Source organism: Ptychodera flava, chromosome 22 (assembly GCF_041260155.1).
Source record: "Ptychodera flava strain L36383 chromosome 22, AS_Pfla_20210202, whole genome shotgun sequence".
NCBI lineage: Eukaryota > Metazoa > Hemichordata > Enteropneusta > Ptychoderidae > Ptychodera > Ptychodera flava.
In genome coordinates, this window is record NC_091949.1 from 1,098,972 (window position 1) to 1,115,820 (window position 16,849).

Genomic DNA, 16,849 nt, shown 5'->3' on the forward strand with positions numbered 1-16,849 from the left:
AGTTCAGTGTGCAGAATGTCATTACCCAAATGACGTTGGTTATAATTTTTGCCAGAGATGTGGTAATAGTAATCAACAAGTGTCTACTAAACCAAGAGAATGTACGGGATTCCCAAACATTGACATTCAAGCTATTGACAAACGTCTGAATGAGATAATCTCAAGGGTGGAAAACTCCACGTACAACAAACGGAAATCCTGTCTTCAGACAGAATTGGAAGATTTTCTGACAAGTCTGATTCCGCCAAAAACACTCGCATCCGCTTCTCCAAGGGATGTTATCAGGTTCCTAATCTGGAAAGATAAGGATGGACGAACTATTATACATGTAGCACCATGTGGAAAAGACGAAGATTGTCGGTGCCCAACAAGACTGGCATTCAAGACTGTTGATTCGTACATTGGACAAATAAGAGCGATATTTGAAAGGGCAGATAGAGGAGGGGATTGGGATACCAGGTTAGGTTTAGGGAACCCTGCATCAGATAAATTAGTGAAAGAATATTTGAAAGTTGTAACAGAAGAACAAATGAAAGAAAACCTAGCACCAAAGCAGGCAAAGCCAATTACATTAGAAAAAATCAGACGTATAATTGATGAGATAGATACCAAGTTAGGTGAATTTCCAAATATTAACCCTCTTAATAATAATAATAATAATTTATTTATAAAGCGTCAATATCCACAACAAAGTGATCAAGGACGCTGTGAGAAAATTACATATCACAAAAAGCAATTAAAACAGTAATAAAAAAAAGAAAGAAAAAAAAACTACAATAAAACCATCTAAAACCAAAGTCTAAAAAGCAAATTTAAAAAGGAAAGTTTTAACATTAGTTTTAAAAATTGACAGGCTAGGAGAACGCCGAATATCTAATGCCGGAAGACTGTTCCAGAGTATGGGAGCTGCCACACTAAACGAACGATCTCCATACTTCTTCAACTGTTTACCCTGGCCAGGGACAAGGCGCTATTTCTCTGTTTGGCATTTACTGGCGATAGAGCTAGTGATCTGTTGAATATTCAAACGAAAAATATAACAAGCCTTGAAAATGGAGGTTTATTACTAAACCATGTATGGGGTAAGACATTAAGAGACGGTAACATTCGAAGTTGCCCTATAATGAGAAATGACGATGAGAAGATTTGTCCAGTGAGAGCCGTCTTATCTTACATACGTTTCGCAAGCTTAGTAAACATCAGTCTTGATCCAGGTGTCTTTTTTCGTTCTACCACAAAAGAACGAAAGGTCACCAATATACCTTTGTCAACTAATGCAGCAAATGCTAGATTGAAAGAACATTTGACTAAGTTACAGATTTTTGACGGGGAGACAATCCACAGATTCCGAAGTGCGTGTGCCATATAGCTCTGGCTCTACCTGGGTCGACAATGCCAGAGATAATGCAGCACATTGGATGGAAAACTGAATCTACGGTGTCACACTATTTGCAGTTATCAAAAGTTCTCTTACCGACAGCACCAGCTATGAAACTAAAGGAAAGGGCTATATCTGAAGCACAGAAAATATACGAGAACATTAACTCTTTATCAGCAGCACACAAGATTTGCAAGGAAACCTCTAACTATGATGAAGACAAAACATAATTGTACATATTATGCTTGACAAATTTAAGATCTGGAAGGAGCTGAAAACAAAGAAACAAAAATGTATGTTAACAAAATTTTCTTTTTGAGACGATAATAAACCAGTGAAACATCACATAGGGTGTGTACGGGTATGAATGTGGCGAGGATTTAGTTTGATAAGATATGGAGAACAGAATGGGGAGGGCGAAAGAGACGAACAGAAAGGGGACATGGGACTCCGACCACCCCACACTTAATCATAAAACCTACCATGACGCAGTGTTGATAGGAAACTATCTACACTGTGTGATGATTGGTTGAACATACATTAATATTAAAGAGATCATGAATATGCATATATAAGCCTATAAATAAAGAGAAAGTAGTACACCTGGTGACATCTTGCGGCGGGCTGATACACCAAGCTCCCACCCACCCACCCTTCCTGGTTGTTTTATCACTTATAGATTGGCAGTCATGACGAGCAAAGCACACACAAGTAGTGACACTACAACGACTCCAAGGGACTCCGACCACCCCACACTTAATCATAAAACCTACCATTACGCAGTGTTGATAGGAAACTGCCACCACTCCTGCACATTTGCAGGATTTCCCCCCTTTTCTTTCCTCATTTGCATATTTTTGACACTGACATGTTCATTTGAACAACGTCACATCTCAACCCCTGCATCTACCTGTACACCAAATACTGAGATGGTAGCAGTTTTGGCGGTATGGGAGCCTTTGCGTGTGACAGACATACATACAGACATATAGACGCCATCACCATATAAGCTCTTTTTAATATTTATAAAAATACCAAATATGAGCTAAAAACACTATACATATGCCAAAATAAGAGCTATAAATATGTTACAAATAAGATAGTTTTTTTTCTAAATATTTTTTTTTCTAAATTTCTAAATATGAGGTTTGTGAATTTCCAGGTGATTCTGATTCTTATGCATGCACACACTAAATATTGATATATATTTTATTTTATTTGATACACAGATCAACGGGCAAACCCACTAACAGATCTGCGAAACAAAAAAAGTCACACAATCACAAGACAAATGTACAAGACACCCATAAAAGTAACATGTTACATTAAATTGAAAAAAAACATACACGAATCAAAAAAGAGAACTGTTAAAATGACCGGATAAAATACTTTAAAACTAAACAGCGTAGAAAAAATATCTATATAACATTTGAAAGAGATATTGTCAAAAACAGACATGCATCTAGGCACTGTCGAGAATTTTCTGCAATTAACAGAACACAAGTCTGGTTTTTCGCTCTTGCGTAAATTTCTACTGGGGGCATAAAAGCAGATTTGATTTTAAATATTTGGTGGGTGAATCATAATGTGAATGGATTGTTTTGTATAAAAAGCTCATGTCAAGGGGTAGTCTTCTATTGTATAACTTAGGAATGTTCAGAATTGTGCAATAAAATGGGTAGCTGGATTTACTGCAGTGAACATTGAGTTTGCAACAAATGTATTTCACAAACTTAATTTGTACTCGCTCAATTTTTTCTGACAGGCCCTGCTGGTAGGGTGACCACACAACAGAGCCATACTCTAGAGTAGATCTTACATAAACAAAATACAGAGAAATAATTGCTGAAATGTCATTGAATGGCTGGCAGAGACGCTTAATAAAACCAAGAGATTTGAAGGCAATGTTATTCATGTGAAAAGAATAATTACGGTTGGAAGTAAGGTAAATGCCCAAATCCTTGACAACAGAGACCCGTTGAAGAGGAGTACCATTGATGGAGTAATCGAAATGATTCTTTTCTTAAGTGTAAAACTGATAAATTTGCATTTACTGATATAAGGTGACAGCTTCCAGTTGTTAGACCATTGAGCAAATTTGTCAAGATCTTGCTGTAACATGACACAGTCAGCGATGGATGTGATGGTGCGATAGATAAATAATAATAATAATATTTGGTTCTTATATAGCGCACATATCCACAAGTAGATGTGATCAAGGCGCTTTACAATTATTATTACCCCTGGTCACTGGACCTAATATTATACCACTCAACTCCCTGGGGAGCAGACAACAGCTCACATGTGCAGCCATAAGCGCAGCAGAGCTAAACACACATATAACAACCTCTGTCCTACCAGGTACCCATCACTCCTGGGTGGGGAGAAGCAATGAGGAATAAAGTGCCTTGCCCAAGGACACAACACCACAGCCATGCCGGGGCTCGAACTCACCATCCTTTGATCGTGAGTCCACTGCTCTAGCCACTGGCCCATGATGCCTCCTAGATCTTGGCATCGTCAGCATACAAGCTGAGCTTTGCAGAAATCTAACAGAGAAATATTGTTAATAAACATAACAAAATGTAGTGGCCCCAAGAGTGAACCATGGGGCACACCTGACGAAGCAGTGTACAATTTTGACGAGCAAATATCAAACACTACCCTCTGTCATTTAAGATGGAGATAAGAAGCCAGCCAACTATGCAGGTTACCATGTATACCAAATTTGGCAGCTTTGTACAGGAGAAGTGTGTGACAGACACTGTCAAAAGCCTTGCTAAAGTCTGTGTAAATTGAATCTACCTGTTGTTTACTGTTCAGTGAAACAGAGATGAAATCTGTGTAATCCACTATAAAGTTAGTTGTAGTGGATCTGTTTTTAACAAGTCATTGACAATGACATAGTTCCCACTTGTAATAGGAGTATTAGTCTTGATGGGGCAGAGAAATGTGGTCATTAAGAAGTATCACTGGAGTGTATATGTTGAGATCTATGGGCACATAGGTCTATGTCGTTGTTCCCAATTTGAAACACATGAGGCATGTCTAAGTTATGGTTCTAAATCAGGAAAAAAGATCAGACCTCTAGCTGTATTGGCCAGCCAAGAAATACATATACGCATAATAATGAGGTACAAGATGTGACATCTTAAGGTCTAATATCCTATCAGAATTGGAGGGTATAGAACTTGTGGTTACTGAGTTATGCATATATATGTATAATCAAGGTCAAAGGTCATAAGGTCACGTGACATTTTCAAAAAAAATTGTATTGCTAATTAATCCCTATATGCAACAAGTCATTGTCAATGACATAGTCCCCACTTGTAAAAGGAGTACTAGTCTTGATGGGGCAGGGAAATGTGGTCATTAAAAAGTATCGCTGGAGTGTTTAAGTTCACATCTATGGGCACATAGGTTTATGTCATTTTTCCCAATTTATAACAAGAGGCATGTCTAAGTTATGGTTCTAAATCGGGAAAAAAGATCAGACCTCTAGCTGTGTTGGCCAGCCAAGAAATACATATGTGCATAATAAATGAGGTACGAGATGTGAAATCTGAAGGTCTAATATCCTATCAAAATTGAAGCTTATAGAACTTGTGGTTACTGAGTTATGCATATATATGTATAATCAAGGTCTAAGGTCATCAAGGTCACGTGACATTTTGAAAAAAAAAATTGTATTGCTAAGTTATCCCTATACACCAAAAATCAGACCTCTAGCTCTATTGGCTCGCTCAAAATTAGATATGTGCATAATTAATGAGGTACAATATGTGGCGTCATAAGGTGTCCCATCATACCATACATGAAGGGTGTAGCACTTGTGGTTACTGAGTTATGGACAAATATGTATATTTGAGGTCAAAGGTCACCGAGGTCACGTGACATTTTGTCAAAAAAAATTGTATTGCTAAGTTATCCCTATATACCAACAAGTCATTGTCAATGACATAGTCCCCACTTGTAATAGGAGTATTAGTCTTGATGGGGCAGGGAAATGTGGTCATTAAAAGTATCGCTGGAGTGTATAAGTTCACATCTATGGGCACATAGGTTTATGTCATTTTTCCCAATTTATAACAAGAGGCATGTCTAAGTTATGGTTCTAAATCGGGAAAAAAGATCAGACCTCTAGCTGTGTTGGCCAGCCAAGAAATACATATGTGCATAATAAATGAGGTACAAGATGTGAAATCTGAAGGTCTAATATCCTATCAAAATTGAAGCTTATAGAACTTGTGGTTACTGAGTTATGCATATATATGTATAATCAAGGTCTAAGGTCATCAAGGTCACGTGACATTTTGTCAAAAAAATTGTATTGCTAAGTTATCCCTATATACCAAAAATCAGACCTCTAGCTCTATTGGCTCGCTCAAAATTAGATATGTGCATAATTAATGAGGTACAATATGTGGCGTCATAAAGTGTCCCATCATACCATACATGAAGGGTGTATCACTTGTGGTTACTGAGTTATGGACAAATATGTATATTTGAGGTCAAAGGTCACCAAGGTCACATGACATTTTGTCAAAAAAAATTGTATTGCAAAGTTATCCCTATATACCAAAAATCAGACCTCTAGCTCGATTGGCTTGCTCAAAATTAGATATGCGCATAATGAATGAGGTACAATATGTGGCGTCATAAGCTGTCCCATCATACCATACATGAAGGGTGTAGCACTTGTGGTTACTGAGCTATGGACAAATATGTATATTTGAGGTCAAAGGTCACCAAGGTCACGTGACATTTTGTCAAAGTGTCTGAGATATCTGCGTGAACGGATGGACTCACGGATGGACTCATGGACGGACATGACCCAATCTAAAAGCCCCCTTGACTTTATCTTTGGGGACTAAAAACTGTGTAACTGCATCCCTTTTGCAATATGAATAGGATGAGAAACTAAATTTTTATTTTTCTTGGCCTTATACATGGGAGTCTATGGACTGCCTTATACATGGGAGTCTATGGAGACTATGGGAGTCTACGGACTGCCTTATACATGGGGTCTATGGACTGCCTTATACATGGGAGCCTAAGGAGACTGCCTTATACATGGGAGTCTAAGGAGACTGCCTTATACATGGGAGTCTATGGAGGTGAAAACTAATAAGTCCTCTAACACGGCCAAAATTGATTGCATTGTGAAACAAATCGACGTGCATCTGTATGGGGTAGGGAACTATCCTTGTGCAAAGTTTGAAAGAAATTGACCTGGGCATGTCTGAGATATCTGCGTGAATGGACGCACGCACGCACGCACGGACATGACCAAACCTATAAGTCCCCACGGACACCGGGACTAACAAATCCGTACTGGTCAATGGAAATATTTGGTTTAATATGTTGATAGATATGAGCACGTTTTGTGGAGGGACCGTGATATGAGGAACAATAACTGCCTCGAAGGTCTTAGCAAAAAGAGGCAACAAGGAGATTGGGCGGTAATTTTCAACAGCTGATTGACGACCAGATTTAAACACGGGGATAACATTGGCCTGTTTAAACTGAGAAGGAAACTGACCAAGACAAATGGAATTTTGGAATAAAATTTGGAGGGGAACAACAAGAACATCGGTACAGTGTTTAATGACGTGGGCGGAGATAAAATACCGTCGGGGCCACTCGCTTTGTTCAAGTCTAGTGAAGCAATGACTTTCTTAATACTGTCCGGACATATATTAACATGTGATAATTGTCCAAAACATGGATAATTAAGCTCGTGCAGATTAGGATCATTGTTTTCAGTGAACACAGAGGCAAAAAAATCTGCAAACATTTGAGCAGCCTTGGAGCTGGAGTTAGAATGCTTACCGTTTAATTCAAAGTTCAAAGAATCCAGAGTTAATTTGCGTTTAGATTTCAAATAACCCCAGAAGCGTTTGCTGTTATCGTGGATGGAGGATTGGACGTCTGAGAGATATTCCCGATAACGTACGTCCTTGGCTAGGTTAAGTTGAGCACGCAAACGCGAGAAAACAGAGTAGTCGGTAAGGGACTTCGAACGTTTATACTGGTGTCTGGCGATTTCCTTCTCCCTAACAAGGGAGATCAGATACATACATACACACATACATACATACATACATACATACATACATACATACATACACACATACATACACACACACACACACACACACTACACACACACATACATACATACATACATACATACATACATACATACATACATACATACATACATACATACATACATACATACATAAAAATAACCAGATATGAACTGTAAATGCTCACGTTTCATTATATATTGCAGTTATGTGTAAATTTGAACCTTTGCCACATGTTTGCAACTTCATTGAAATAATTATGATCAACATAATAAACAATATTCACCACAGATTAACTCTATAGGTCATTAAGTATTCAAATATGTAATTAGCTGAAGTAAAAATAATTGATTTCTTTGACTGCTATCATTGTATCACCACTTTTTATAGCAAGTGTAATTAATTGCCTTTGGTCAAGTCCTTCAAACTATATATTCCAAACTTTGAAAGCTCATTAGATATGCAAACTATACATTAGCTGACATGAAAACTTAAGTGCGAAATGATTCTAATATTGGTATAACCAGGTATAATCATCAATGTACATAGCATGTTATGCCAACTTTGATCAAATAAATCCAAGTATATATCCCTAATTAGGAAAGTTAATTAAATACACACATTAGTAATTGGCTGAAGCAAAAATGCTTAATGCTTTTCAATAATGTTAGCCTACATAATAGTATCTTTAATGTACATAGCAAGTTTCATCAATTTTGGTTATGTAAATTCAAATATATATCCCTAATTTCAAAAATTCATTAAATATGCTTAATGATTTTCAATAATGTCGTATCGTAGCATCTTTAATGTACATAGCAAGTTTTGTCAACTTTGGTTTAGTCAATACGGATAAATATCCCTGATTATGAAAGTTCATTAAATATGCAAATAAGGAATTGGCTAAAGTTTAAATGCTTAGTGACTTTCAATACTGTTCTATCATAGTATCTTTAATGTGCATAGCCAGTTTCATCAACTTTCGTCTCGTCAAATCAGCTAAATAGCCCTAATTAGGAAAGTTAATAAAATATGCAAATTAGGAATTCGCTGATGTAAAAATGCTGAATTATATTTAATAATGTTTTATCATAGTATCTTCAATGCACGTGACATAGCAAGTTTCATCAATTTTGGTCATGTAACTTCAAATATATATCCTTAATTTCAAAAATTCATTAAATATGCAAATTGGGATTTGGATGTAGTAAAAATGCTTAATGACTTTCAATAAGGTTAAATCATAGTATCTTCAATATGCATACCAAGTTTTGTCAATTTTAATCAAGTAAATTTAGATATATACTCCTAATTAGGAAATTTCATTAAACATGCAAATTAGTAATTATCTTTCACATCACCCCTTGATATCTTTCACAGCTGATATATCTTGGTGTGATCAACATTTGTAGCGAATCTCATCAAATTGTGTGCGGTCGTTGTCATGATATATCAGTTTTTTCTAAAATCATTAATTATGCAAATGAGCAAAAAGTAAGCAAGCCACACCCACCAAAAACTAATCAGTTCTTGCCATTTGCAAACTAAATCTATGTACCAGATTTGATTCTGATCTGATGAGCCGTTTTTGAGATATTGAGTACACAGACATACAGACAGACAGACACACAGACAGACAGACACACAGACAGACAGACATCGCTGCGACATATGCCCACGTGTGTCAACACGTGAGCAAAAAACAGCCAGACAGACAGAGATATACTGGTTGTTGTACTTATAACATATAACCTCCACTGTCATAGACCAATGACAATATGTAAGCTGAAATTGAAAGGTTCAAGTAGACATTTAGGAGACTTACTGATGGCATTCAGGCACAAACACAAAGCTGTGGCTAAATCTCCTGTCATTTCTACTTGCATGGATTTATCCAACAATCTCTCAGCTTCCTGAAGTAATGAGTCACACCTCTTAATATTTTCTGAAAGAGTAAAAAATAGTTAATCAGATACTGCAAAGTAAGTGTATATTGGGTTTTCCATTCACATTCAAAAAAACAGTAACCTTGAATAGTATTTTATATGCTGTTTAAAATGTCAAACCCAAAGTGTGTTAAATTAAAAATCTCAATTACTTTGTTTGTCATCTTGATCTTTCTAACTATTTTGATCTGCTTGATCATCATGACATTGTCCAAATCTGATCTTGTCCAAATATGGTAATAGTTGTGACAATAACACTGTGCTACCACTTCTTCAGAACAAGCAACCTAGGGGATGATAACACTCTGCTGTGTTATGTAGAGAATGATTATTTTTGACATATGTGTTGCCGCTGTGTTATGTACACAATATTTTGGACTCATGTGTTGATGAAGAAGGTGAGGAGGCACTGTGGACCAGTGGTTAGGGTAATGGACTCACTATCAGAGGATGGTGAGTTCGAGACCAAGTCCCGGTAGATCCAGAGTAGCGGATTCACTGTCGGAGGACAGTGAATTCAAGACTCTAGCTCGGTGTTGTGCCATTGAGCATGGCACTTTACTCCTCTGTGCTCCATTAGAGTTGTGGGTTATGGGTATTTAGAAGTATTCGACCTCCATGATAGGAGGTGTTTCACCTATGGAGTTATCGAGTTTAAATAAAGATAAAAAAAGGAAGGCTTTTGATAGCTCATTTCAGTGGCCAGACAAAAAGTGGCAAAAATAGCTGCAACAAGTCATTGTCAATGACATAGTCCCCACTTGTAATTGGGACTTTGTTACTGGAAGTGACAAAAAATGGGGCGACTTGCAGCGATTTCGAAGCTGTTATCCTATTGGTTGGCTGAATCTTACCAATATAATTGAAGTTGACATGTGCATGAAAAGAAGGAATGCGGGTGCCAAAGCCCTGTCTGTGACTGATGCCCTTATTGGATTGGATTGGATAGGTAATAATCCTTGTACCAAGTTTGAACAAAATTGCTCCAGGCATCTCTGAGATATCTGCGTGAACGGACGGACGGACGCACGCACAGACGGACTGACTGACGCACGGACGCACGGACATGACCAAACCTATAAGTCCCCCTGGACGGTGTCCGTGGGGACTAAAAAATACACCATCGAAGATTTCATCATAATTTGAACACATCACATTAAGATCATCCTTAAGAACATGTCAACCAAAGCTATCAGAAGAACAGTCTTTTGAGAATAAAATTTTTTGACCAAAAATGGCAAAACATGCCCAAAACAAAAAAATTACAGATGCCATCATAATTTTAACATGGGGCCGGGGGGGCACCGACGTCCTTTGTACCTCCTTACTGTTTATTATTTGCCATAAATGTGAAATTTGGCAAAAAGTCAAATTGTTTGGACATAAATGAAAGTTATTTGAACTGGTTGGTTACTGCTCCAGCATAAGTTCAAGTGTGGATTCTAAGTATCAACAACCCTGATATGAAAGTGAATTAAGTATTAGAGATGTGACTAAATAGGATCAACAATATCTAAAACAGGAAACGGTGAACTTATATAATACAGAAGGGGAGAAAATTTTGCCAATGGCTAATCTAAACCAAATTACTTAAACTGGACTGTTGGCATTGATTACACATGTATTTATTGTCCATCATATAGAAAATAAATTTGGGCCATTGACTAAAAAACATTTGCTTGTTACACTCACCACACTTGTACTTAGTATTTGGAGTGTACACCTATCTACAATACAATGATAAAAAGTTTGGACTCTGTAGGTCAACAGTGCATCTTTTTAATGTGTGAGACTAAATAAGCTCACCCCTCAAGTATGTATAGGCCAAAGACAATATTTAATTTGAATTATGTAGTGCAGGGAAGGACATACAATATGGTGAAAAGCAAATTAAATATAAAAACTGAATATACAATTATATGGAAATGTTGTTTTACAGTCATGAGTATCTGGTGTGTGCCGAGAGACAAATATTAAAATTGGACAGTATCATCCTGACCACAGTTTGTCTGACTGGTTGTTTCCTTCTGATTTTCTGACACGGTGATAGGTACAAAATATTATGCTATTCACGATAGTTATACAACATAGCTTGCATTTTGTTCACAGTAGAACTGAGTTTTACATGTAAGATAACTTTCTTGTAAACTGTAAATTCTGGCTTCTGGCAGCTCAAACGTCGCAATACTACATTATTTTTTTGATATGATATGGAGTGACTTCCACACATATGCAATATGCAGTGACAGTCGATATATTCATAGTAAGAGTCTACTACATTCAAGCATAGTGATGTTGACAACTACATGCATGCCAGTGCACGATTTCAAAATAGCAAGGATGAAATTCTAATGGTCTTTTAGTGGAAATATACGGTAGGTAATAAAACGACAGTGAAACAAACAACATTAGTTATTGTGACCTTGCTGAAGTGCAATCTCGGATCATGTACATGTATGATCTGATGATCATGCCAAATTTATACCATGTCGGATTATGCTGTGATTCTGAAGTGCGCGTACTTCCTTAGTAAATCGGTCAACATCCCTGCGTACGATGCTGTGTGTTCCGCTACAGCTAATCGCCCCGCTCACCCTACGTACGGGTTTTTGCAGGGCTGTGGTGAGATAGCTGTAGCGGAACACACAGCATCGTACGCAGGGCTAGGTCAACATAAGCATGCACACACTCAGACTGTCTTTAGCGATCGGAGTCAACAATGATGTCAAAATCAATGCACAACTGTCGAAATTACCCAAAATAAGCAACAGAAAACTAAAAGTTATCGCTATGTCGAAAGGACAGTACATCAACATAAAACGACGCTAGTTTGTTATGACATGGAGGTAGAAGGACAGAGCGTTCCCTCGCTCTCACCCAGCTATTAGTACGGGCCGCCGGTGGGATTGCCTCGCTGAAGCAATGGTACTGGGGAGTACCAAGTACGGAGGCCATCATTCTTCAGTCTATCGAAGGAGCGTTTCGTGCCAAAAAATACATGACAGCAACAAAAGTACCATCACTGTGAACTTCATATTTACAAAACATCATCAAATACACGCTAAAAACCCCAAAAAATGTCAAGATTTGCACTAGACGCGAGAAACAAGATGGCATCGGTTTGATTTTTCAAAGTCCTTGCAAAGCAATGCTAACTTGTTATATGCGCATGCGCATATTAAGGGGAGACCCATTTGATTTCGGGGGGGGGGGGTATGCAGGAACTTTTTTTTGTCAGAGAGACAGCATTTTTTTATTTCTACTGTCAGACCTGCATCAATTTTTTTTTCAAATCGAGTAGCAGTGAATTTTCAAATTTAAGCCACTGTTTCACATATCACAGGATGGTTTTATGTATTCATTTTACATTCCAACAAATGAAAACAAAATGGAAAGTCTAGTATATATACAACTTTAAATTGTAGAACACTTTTTTGGCAAATCAACTGTGATCAGTACTATACCTGCTTTTCTTTAAAACAGTCAATTCCTTTTAAGTTCTCAGGGGAGATGTTATCTTTTGTGGTCAGAGAAACAAGGCTCACACATTGTATTTCATTATATTTGTTGTTCCTCAATTTTTCATTGTCAACTTGTAATCTTTCTAACATATTTATATTGAGAGAATAATGTATTGGTTTTAACACTACTTTATTGACTCCTGTCTTGTGTTTTGAATTTTCACAATTTACCGAAGTCAAATAGTCCCATCTAGATATTGCCTATACCATTGAGATATTGCAACAGAAATCCTGAAATATGATTTCTTGGGTCAGAAAAGGGAAGGGAAACATCGAGTGCACTGAGGTGTAAAGTAGTGAATGCTTATATCGTAAGCGCTGGAAAAAAAACACATAAGAATTGCTTGTGGTAAAAACATTTGCGCTGCCTATGGCAGCATGCCAGCAAAGAATACATGAGGATGAAGTTTCCAAAATTTTGCTCATTTCAACTGCATTGTGACAATTCCTTTTTTATTTCTGTCTGTTATGAGAATTTTTTTTTCTCAAGCCATTACAGGCTTAGTTTTTTTCTTTTATTTCACCTGGTGACATTTTTTTTCTCAAAATCCTCCATACCCCCCCCCCCCGGGAAATCATGTGGTTCTCCCCTAAGTGAGCCCCTGACCTATACGGGCCAGTGGATTGCTTCCTCAGTAGAACTGATATGCCTGCCGCCGGTACCGGTGTTTATCGCCTACGGAGGCCATCATTCTTCAGTCGATCAAAGGCGCCTTTCGTACCAAAAAATACACGACAGCCGCAAAAGTGCATCACTGTCAACTTCATAACTATAGAACATATTGAAATACACAGTGAAACGTTCACGACGTAAAAAATGTACCCACACCGAGAAACAAGATGGCGTCCGATTCGATTCTTCAACTCAGAATTGTCCTAGAGTTGTGCGCATGCGCAGACGGTAGCTTTAACGAAAGCGAGGCAAAATCAAGTAAATATAAAATAAAAATGGATAAAAATATTGTTTAAAATAATACAAGGCATGTATCACCAAATTTTGAACATTTCTGACGGCATTGCAACTATACGAACACCCATGCCAAATATCACAATAATCAAATCAGTGGTTTTGAGGAAAAATTGAAAATAGTGGTTTTCAGAAAAAAGCTAAAAAAGTGACTTTAAAATGATTCAATCAAAAAAAGAAAAAAGACCGTTTGAGATACATGCCCAAGTGACCACCAGACCAAATTTCAGAAAAAGTTACTGAAGCGTTTCTGAGATACCTGCGTCCACAGCATACGGCCCACTGTATGCAACAACAGAGGCCGCGTCATCACATTAGTACTTTGTGCCCACAGGGCACAAAGGACTAATATATCATACTATAATTACCCCTTGGAACCTGTGTACTGTCTTAACCTTTCTGTCTTTGAGTTTCACTACAATAGGGGCTTATCCATGGATGTAATGCATTTTCAAAAATCCTCTGAAATAAGTGGGGGGGGGCCTTATTTTTGATCAAAAAATGTGTTTCTTAAAAATGACATGTCTGATAGCTTTGATGTTTGGTATACAGGTTCCTACAGATAGACTAAATGTGATATATTGAAATTAAGATGAAATCTGCCATTTTGTATTTTGGGGCATTTTTCGCCATTTTTGGTCAAGTTGTTTGTTTTCTGAAAATTGCTCATCTGATAGCTTTGATATTTGGTCATTTAAGGTCACAAACTGAGAAAAGTACCTAAAATATACAAATTTTGGGGTTTCCCAACACTTTGAGCAGAAAATTTATCTAATAACATCTTTCGGGACTTTATACCAAATTACAAAGCTATCAAACAAGGGACTTTATACCAAATTACAAAGCTATCAAACAAGTAATGTTGAGATAAAGTTTTCTTGACCAAAAATGACAATATTGTCTTAAAAATACAATTTTTTATATTTCAGGACGGTGTACCCCCTGGGGTTTTTTTGTAAATGAACTAACGGCCAATTACAAATCGATAAAATAATCCTGGGCAGGGCTCCCGCTACCTATTCGCCAATTCGCCAAATGCGAAAGAAAGTTAAAAATGGCTACAAAAATTCCTGTTTGGCGAATGTAGTGGCTATTGAATTCTTAGACCTCCTCAACAGAAAACTACACCTAACAATAAAATGTTGTAAGATGTTGAAACAGTTTACCCTCCTTCCTACAAAGTTGCAATGTATTGAAACAGTTTAATCTACTTTCTACAAAGTTCCAAATTCCCTGGTACGTAAAACAAACACTGTTGCTGTTCGATACTACAATACATCATGAACGTAAGGTCCATGAATACACTGAGGCCTGCTTTGCCTCTGTGAGTCCTGGGTCGTCCTTCAGAGTCTATCAAAAGTTTTACCTACTTTGCTGTGTCAAAATTTGGCCTGCAACTACTCAGTTTGATAGTAAAAAACCATAATTTCAAAGGAAACTTTCACAAACGGAGCCATAATACAAAAGAAAAGGAGAAAAACTGAGGTTTTCTGAAAGGTCAAGTCTAGGTCATCTCATCATGTGATATCATGCATGAAGACCCCCTAATTACACAATTATGGTTCACAAGAAACCACCTAGGGTGGTCCAATAGGTGAAAGGTAATTTTGCTGCCTTTGGCATTCAGCTTGACTGACTCCCATTCGGCCTTTTTTCAAACTGCTATAACTTATACAAGGAATTATGTGATTCTGAATGATTTTAATATTTTTGTAGATTCCACCAGTTTAATGATCTAGAAGTGAACATCACCAGACATTTCTTGATGATATCAAAATATCAAATGAAAATATATCTGGGCTAAAATGTTATCATAATCATTAAAACAATGAATGCCCTCAAACAGTGAGTAATTTAAATGAACATATATCATTGTGTCTTGTTTTACAAGAGGTTTGTTTGGCCCAGCCCTTTTTTTCTCAAGAAAAGTACGTATACTCAAGACGCTATTTCAGCCTGCTTGATCACAATTATGACATACAAGTAAAACCAGGCCCTTAAATACCACAATAATCGTATAGCTACACTGCCATTGTGCTATACCATAAATGCTGTCTTCTGCATGGAAAATTGTTTTACTTGTGTGGCTCAAACATTTAGGTTATGGAAGACTGCATAAATTTGCCACATGAGAAGCCTATAACTTATGACAAGCTATCATACTGTGAATACTAACTGAATGTGGCAGAAATATTCAATCTGTACCTCTTGTAATATACACTTAACATTGCTACCAGATTTTTAGAATTCAATTGCTACCTAATTTTATTTCTGGTGTTTAAAGTTTACCACCAAAAATGAGAAAGGATTTCTATCCCTGAAATGTCATAAAAACACAGATTATAAATGCAAAAACTAAACATATTTCGTTAATGTAAAAACCATCATGAACATCATACAGAACATCTTGATTTGTAAAATTAGGGACTCCTGAATGACGAGAAAGCTGTTGCCACACTTGAGATCATAAACTGGCTAAAAGTTACTCAAAATGGCTAAAAGATTTTTGATTTGGCTAATGAGTTGGCTAATCATTTTGGTGACTTAGCGGGAGCCCTGCTGGGGGGCGTTATAAACGGGCGGGGTTTTAGAATCAGAGGAATACGGTATCATAATAATTCTGAAAGTTCATCAAATATGCAAATTATCATTCAATTGACATGATACTGCTTAATGTCTTCAGACAGTATTACAGTACTGAGAGATCAACATCTGTACCACGTTTCATCATATTTCTGGAGAATGCCCACTAATTAGGAAAGTTCATTAAATATGCAAATTATCAATTAAATAGCATGACACTGCTCAGTCTCTTTGTACACTATTATGAGACAGTGTGCTAAGTTCTGCACTGAGTTTCATCAAATTTCCTGCAGTATTTCTAGATATATCACCCTAATTACAAAACATAGGGCCAAAGTCCCTGAAGCTACCATAGACATGGA

At 37.1% G+C, this 16,849-nt stretch overlaps 1 protein-coding gene across 2 annotated transcripts in view; it reads right to left on the reverse strand.

Moving 5' to 3' along the window:
• Positions 1-16,849, reverse strand: part of LOC139122441 (serine-rich adhesin for platelets-like) — a 202,680-nt gene that overhangs the window by 29,666 nt on the left and 156,165 nt on the right. For both annotated transcript variants that reach the window (XM_070687814.1, XM_070687815.1), the window contains one exon: positions 9,296-9,415. In XM_070687814.1, the coding sequence (XP_070543915.1) occupies positions 9,296-9,415 (120 nt within the window). The remainder of the gene's footprint in view (positions 1-9,295; positions 9,416-16,849) is intronic.